Raw genomic sequence first — 7033 nt, 5'->3', positions numbered from 1 at the left:
CAACATACCACACCACCAACCACCACAGAAACACGCAAAAGTGATTATATACCTCCATATAGGATTGGCGTTAGGAAGGGCATCCGGCCGTAAAACAGGGCCAAGTCTACCTGTGCCACGCAGTTAGCACCCGCGACCCCACAGGTGTGGGAAAAAGTGGTAGAAAAAGAAGAAGAAGAAGAAGAAGAAGAAGAAGAAGAAGAAGAAGAAGAAGAAGAAGAAGAAGAAGTAGGAACAGATCCTGTCACGGGGGATTTGAAGACTTGGTAGACTCAGTTCAAAAACCCACAGTCATTTTCTCTATACTCACGAGGTATCTGCTTCTGTGATACTTCTAGGCAACTGATGGGGGTAAGACAAATTATAACATTCTCCTTTTAAGACTTTTATTCAATGATATGTTCTGAACATTACTTCGTACATTTTCTTTTAATGAAAAAGTAATATATTGCCATAGGGAAATTTAACACAAAATTGCGTTATTGTACTTGCGTTCATAAATACAAGTGTCCAAACTTGCAGCAATAAATAGTAGATCTTCATATAGAGATAAAACATTTATTTTATTTGTGAACGATCTTTGGTGTTTGACATTAGGAAACTAGCTTAGTTTCTTTAGACATCATATTAGGAATGTAATTCCATGTTTTGGAAATAAAAAGAGTTCCGTTGGTCGAAGTGTGGTTTCCAGTGTGTGGTTCTCAACCCAAATTTTTTCAGAAAATTATAGGCTATGAATATATCCCCTTATGATAAGTCTGTTTTGAAGATAATAATGGTACAATGTAAAAATAAGTGAGAAAAGCCTACCCTGACGTCCGCGTTAAATAAATGATTATTCGACCATTATCAAGATGAGAGTTCCATGTGAAGCCTTATTGGAGGATTGCAGAGCACAATCTAACGGACGAATCACACCCCGCCACGGCAGATATTCCCTGATCTTCCCCTTGCTATCGATTTATTCTCCAGTCATCACTTCCATGAATTCTGAAATGCAAAAGAATAAAAGATATATTCAGTTCAATATCATATACTCCTCTCTTCGTAACAATTATAAAAATACATCTTCTATACAACCAGTTTTTATAACAAGGTAATTCAAAAAATATGTCAGTGCAGAGAAAATCTTCAAATTCATGTGATTTTTTTTACTTTATAGTGGTCCAATAGTGCAGCGATGACGTTGCAAAAATGGGAAAATGGCGAGGTAGTGACCCAGCCACGGAAACTTTCTAGTGGACTACCGATAGTGGGATCAACATCTCCCGAATGCGTAGCCAGCTCACTCGGACGGAGAAATTATTCTCCACTTACTTTTGATTGGTCATTCCTTTGCAATGAGGAGTAACACATAATATCGATAGATAAAAATAAATATCCGCTTCAATTGTAGTTAAACGTATCACTTCGGCGCTTTTTCACAAGCTATGAGTCACTAAACGTGGTAATCTAATTTTTGTTCACCCTTATTCTAACAGTTTTAAATCTACAGGTGATAGTATCCAGTCTTCAGAATGACCGTACATTTATTAAGGATAATTAGAGTGATTTTTTTTCTGCTTTACGTCGCACCGACACAAGTATGTCTTATGGCGACGATGGGAGAGGAAAGGCCTAGGAGTCGGAAGGAAGCGGTCGTGGCCTTAATTAAGGTACAACCCCAGCATTTGCCTGGTTTGAAAACGTGAAACCACAGAAAACCATCTTCAGGGCTGCCGACAGTGAGGTTCCAACCCACTATCTCCTAGATGCAAGCTCACAGCTGAGTGCCCCTAACCGCACCGCCAACTCGACCGGTCGATCTAACCATTCTTCATGTTACACTTAAAAGCTCTCACGACAGAAAACATTATTTCACGTTCCAGCATTTACAACAGTGCATCGCATGAATGGCCACCTCTATGGTGTAGTGATTAGTGTAATTAGCTGCCACCCCCCCCCCGGAGGTATGGGTTCGGTTCCCGACTCTGCCACGACATTTAAAAAGTGGGGGGATGGGAAGATTGGAAGGGATAGACAGGGAAGTTGAAAGGAAGCTGCTGAGGCCTTAAGTTTGGTACCATCCCAGCATTTGCCTGGAGGAGCTGTGAGAAACCACGAAAAATCACTTCGAGGATGGCTGAGGATGGAATCGAACCCCCGTCTACTCATTTGACCTCCCGATGCCGAGTGGACCACGTTCCAGCCTTCGTACCACTTTTCAAATTTAGTGGCAGAGCACGGAATCGAACCCGGGCCTCCGGCGGTGGCAGCTAATCACGCTAACCACTACACCACAGAAGCAGTCTATTATTATTATTATTATTATTATTATTATTATTATTATTATTATTATTATTATTATCGTACCAGTGATACACCTTCCCCAGCCAGTTAAACTGCTCGCCTTCCCTAAGGACATCTATGTAAACAAACTTGCACCGGTGTACTACAAGAAACCTTCGTTTTCAACTGTTAGATGTCTCTACTATCGGTTTGATTGCTCCCCCTAGAGGGATGAACTATAATCATTTCGTAAAGAAATATGTATTTCGGCGGTTTGCTAACCTGTTTCTTAGGATTTTTTAATGTACCGAAGTTGTCAACACTTGAGCTGATTCCTCCTCGATTGTAATCAACCTATCTGATTTTTGTATTTTCTTTAGCCAATTAATCCGGGGAGGGGTATATAAATCTAGCCTGTCAGTAAAGAGTTCTGGAAGCTTCCCATAAGAGTACTATAAAAGCAGGGGGCTTAGGGCCGTGTCGTCTGAATTTGCTCCAGTTATTGTGAGTGTGGCGTGTCCATAGGGAGCCAGGGGCGCAACCTGCGTGAGGAAGACCCAGCGACTCATGGTAATGGCAGAATTTTCATAGACATGTGATAGCTCTTGCAGATAATTTGAGGGGAAGGTTTCAACTGCTTGTATTTCGTGTAAACACCTAAATTTTGTGGTTTAAATGTAGAATTTCGGCAAGTCTCAGGACTCTGTTCTATTTGCTACTGGCAAAAATGTAATGTAAAGGAACAAAGAATGATTACCCTCTGTCGGTTCCCATTCAACTTGGCATGGGGTGACTAAAGTTTTCAAAACCTCTAAATTTATTTAGACTTATTTGGCATTAATGGTTCTCATTTAGTCGCCCCGGTGTAGAAAAGGATTAGCCTCTGTAACATTGGGCCATAAGCCCACTTAGGGTTTTACTATTTCTATAAAGAGGGCACGTGTCTCGCCTCCTAGAATGTTGCTGTGGCCTGCCATGTCCAAGCTTTTCTTTTTAAAGTAGAGCCATTTAGCATGGGCAATCATGCCCCTGTTTATTCGGCAATTGTTTCTGGTGTTAGTTTCATTAGAGAACAGTGTATCCTGTAACTGTTGAGCAATAGATAAGCCCACATAGGGGCAACTTGGTGTAAATACTTTAATGGAGGACATCCGATAGGCTGTCAGGTGGAACTTCAGTGCTCCATTAGAAATTGATGCCTCTGCGACGCTGGACTATGATTAGCTGGAGCACAGACTCCTACAAAAAGTACTTTCCTGGAGCAAGTCTTGCTCTCATAAAATATTGTACCTGGCAAGAACAATTCAGCTCTTTTCTGAATAAATTAACAATTTGTAATTCTCTCAAATAAGTCCACTTTATTATTCGATATGACAAGCTCATTAATATTGCTGTTATTCATTCATATTTTCGTTATCTATTCGTATCAATTTTAAACTTAAAAAAAGGAAAGAAATAACATTTCAAAATTTGTTGTATTAATTCTGCTCTAGTTAATTCCTTGTCCAGCCATTCAAACCCCACACTTCTTATCCCTCTGTGATCCACGATATTTCCTTAACCATTATTATTATTATTATTATTATTATTATTATTATTGAACACGTTTCAGCCAGCTACGAGCTAACATTGCACAACTCCCATCAGTTTCATTATTTGTTTTACCTTTCCTTTCTTTCATTGTATAACAAGGTCATGCTCTATTTATCCATGACCGGGCGAGTTGGCCATGCGGTTAGGATCGCGCAGCTGTGAGCTTGCATCCGAGAGATAGTAGGTTCGACCCCCACTATCGGCAGACCTGAAGATGGTTTTCCGTGGTTTCCTATTTTCACACCAGCCAAATGTTAGGGCTGTACCTTAATTAAGACCACGGCCGCTTCCTTCCCACTCCTAGGCCTTTCCTATCCCATCGTCGCCATAAGACCTACCTGTGTTGGTGCGACGTAAAGCAACTAGCAAAAAAAAAAACGTATTTCTCCATGCATCTCATTAAGACGAATCGATTCATCCATAACCGTTCGGAAGAATCGCCTAGTATATTAAAAAATATTCAAGTACCTAAGGCGGTTACTCATTTATTCTGATGATTTTATCTTCACGAATGTTTGCTCTTCAGTTGAAAATTGGAATAATGAAGATGAAATGTAACATGTTGAAGCAACTTCATATTCTGTTAACAAAATTTTATACACAGTTAAACTAGTATAGGGAGTCGTATTATACCCAAAATAATATTAATTTGGTAGTTTGAAATAAAACTTGGCATCCCCTACTTGAAGGAAAATGTCCATAAACACTTACCATCGAAATCCACGGTGCCCGAGCCATCTGTATCAATTTCCGCTATCATCATATCAAGATCTTCTTTGGATAGTTTATCGTCCAATTCTTTCAGAATTTCCCGCAAGACACTGGTGGTGATGTAGCCGTTGCCTGTAACGAAATGGAGTTAATTTACAAGTCAAGTCAAATATTCCTTTTCATTATTCTTTTAACCCAAAAATACATAACATCCACAGATTGAGTACAAAAAAAGATGAGTTATAAATATACATTTTTTGTTAGAGAAATAGTATAAGGTGATGGATATCTCAAGATTGTGTAACTTATTCCCATTATCCCTGTACCGAAAGTTACACCTCTACGCCGCACATTTAAATCTTGCGCCTAAAAGAACTCCTCTACTGGAGGGACCGTGAACTTGAAACTAGACCTACTTAAACCTTTACTCACAAGATGTCACCACTAAAATCTGATGGAATTTTATTATTGTGAAGTTTCCTGTACTGTGTGAATTTCTACTTGTTTTGTTTGAAGTTTGGACATTCTTCCATAGATGTCACTGCAAAAACTATGATCATGCACCCTGGTGCGAAGTGAAAGAACCTTTGATTTAAATAAGTTTGATATTCATAAGTTGTTCTTACTAATTGATGTTCATTTATTTTTGGGTTGGCAATATTGATCTATTCTTTCCGCCAGTTTTGAATCTAGCCAATCCCAAATTTCTGTAATTAATTTTCAACCTATCACAGCCTTCTTCTTCGATTTTGAGTGAAACCTTTAAATCAACCAATAAATTGAGAGGGTGTGGCTAGTTTATTCGTGAAAGGTCTCGAACTTTCTCCGAGGGTTTATAAACTGCGGATTTTCACGTCTCTTGGCCAATTGATCGTCATCGAACCTAGTGTGTGTGTCAAGCAGGAGGCGGGAGGCGCCTCTTTCATCAGGCAGTAGTACACCGACAAGGTAATGTCCACATAATATCTTTATTTCTTGCTAGCTCTGCAGTTTAACCTGAGGGAAAGGTCCGAATATTTAACCATGTAACCTAGTTTTCCTACAAATGTAACTTCTGCCGGCTAATGTAAAAACTTCGTAAAATCTTTAACGGTAAATCGGGGATAGAGAGTGATGTACCCTCTCGAGCTCCCCTTCATATTGGTTTGAGGTGACTACGTTTTGTAACTGGTTTTCTTCCCTTTCGTAATGTCTTAATTTATTCCTAAACGAGTCACATCCATAGTTTGGGAATAACCCCTGTTTCTTCGGCCTAGTGCTCCTTAGGTTTTAAGTGTTCATATCTAGGAGTGCAAGCATTCGCCTCCTTTCATTTTGTGTTCGGGCCATTTATTTAACTGTTATTTCTTTTACACGAAGGCCCTATAGATTGGGTACGAGATACCCCTGTTTCAATTTGTAAGTTGGGCCATGGAAGGCCAAAAGGTGTAAGATATTTTTGGTGTTGCCTTGAGTAGGCTTAAAAACTGAGAGCCTGTTAGCTCTGTTCCAAAGTAAGATTACTGTATGCCTCTTGAAGGCTAGGTGTTGTATCTTGGGAGCAAGTGCTCCATGAATTTAGGGGATTTCTGCCCTTTGAACAAAGTTATGCTCGTCTGTAAAATTTGAGCTGGGAGCTCAAAAATTTTTAAACTAGGGGCTTGTAGCCCAAGGGTGTTAGAGTTCTGAAATCTTGGATTTTTCTAAGTCTTGTACCTGAAATATCACTGTTATCTCACTAAGTGAAAAGTTGTTAAGTTTGTTGTTTTCCAAAAATATAACCTTCAGTTTAAGTTTTTAAATTCTTTTCTTGACATTGTAGTTAGACCCATTCATCCTGGCACTTTCTTTCACCTCTTCTGCTCCACGGTAACTCCGTAACAATTCCTATGAAATTCTAAAAGGTTTATTATTTAATTTCCTACACGGACTATTTCTTCAACTAAAAATACCTCTCTTTCTTGGCAAAAAGTGCTCCCTTACATCTAGAAATCCGAGCTAGATAGCTGCAGTTACTTAAGTGCGGCCAGTATCCAGTATTAGGGAGATAGTAGGTTCGAACCGCACTGTCGGCAGCCCTGAAAATGGTTTTCCGTGGTTTTCCATTGTCACACCAGGCAAAAGCTGGGGCTGTACCTTAATTAAGGCCACGGCCGCTTCATTCGCCATAAGACCTATCTGTGTCGGTGCGACGTAAATCAACTAGCAAAAAAAATCTAGAAAACATCCCGATTCCCTTTTTAAAATTAGTAACCCCGTTAATGAAATAATAAATGAAGAGCTTAGTGGATGTATTTATTTATTTATTTATTTATTTATTTATTTATTTATTTATTTATTTATTTATTTATTTATTTATTTATTTATTTATTTATTTATTTATTTATTTATTTATTTATTTTATTGCACACTACAGGAAGTAGTGACAACGACGTTGTATAAACTGCAATTAACACGGCGTTACGTATATCTAAACTACATT

General features: G+C 38.9%; 1 protein-coding gene across 1 annotated transcript in view; it reads right to left on the bottom strand.

Moving 5' to 3' along the window:
- Nucleotides 1-846: 846 nt before the first annotated feature.
- Nucleotides 847-7033, bottom strand: part of LOC136879238 (troponin C, isoallergen Bla g 6.0101) — a 32469-nt gene continuing 26282 nt past the window's right edge. The window contains exons 5-6 of the mRNA XM_067153045.2: nt 4573-4704; nt 847-990 (exon numbers count right to left, since the gene is read on the bottom strand). Coding sequence (XP_067009146.1) covers nt 962-990; nt 4573-4704 — 161 coding nt within the window. The 3' untranslated portion in view covers nt 847-961. The remainder of the gene's footprint in view (nt 991-4572; nt 4705-7033) is intronic.

Source organism: Anabrus simplex, chromosome 8 (assembly GCF_040414725.1).
Source record: "Anabrus simplex isolate iqAnaSimp1 chromosome 8, ASM4041472v1, whole genome shotgun sequence".
In the NCBI taxonomy this organism is placed as follows: Eukaryota; Metazoa; Arthropoda; class Insecta; order Orthoptera; family Tettigoniidae; genus Anabrus; species Anabrus simplex.
The sequence above is the reverse complement of the archived record's forward strand: the minus strand, read 5'-3'. Positions and strand labels throughout refer to the sequence as shown.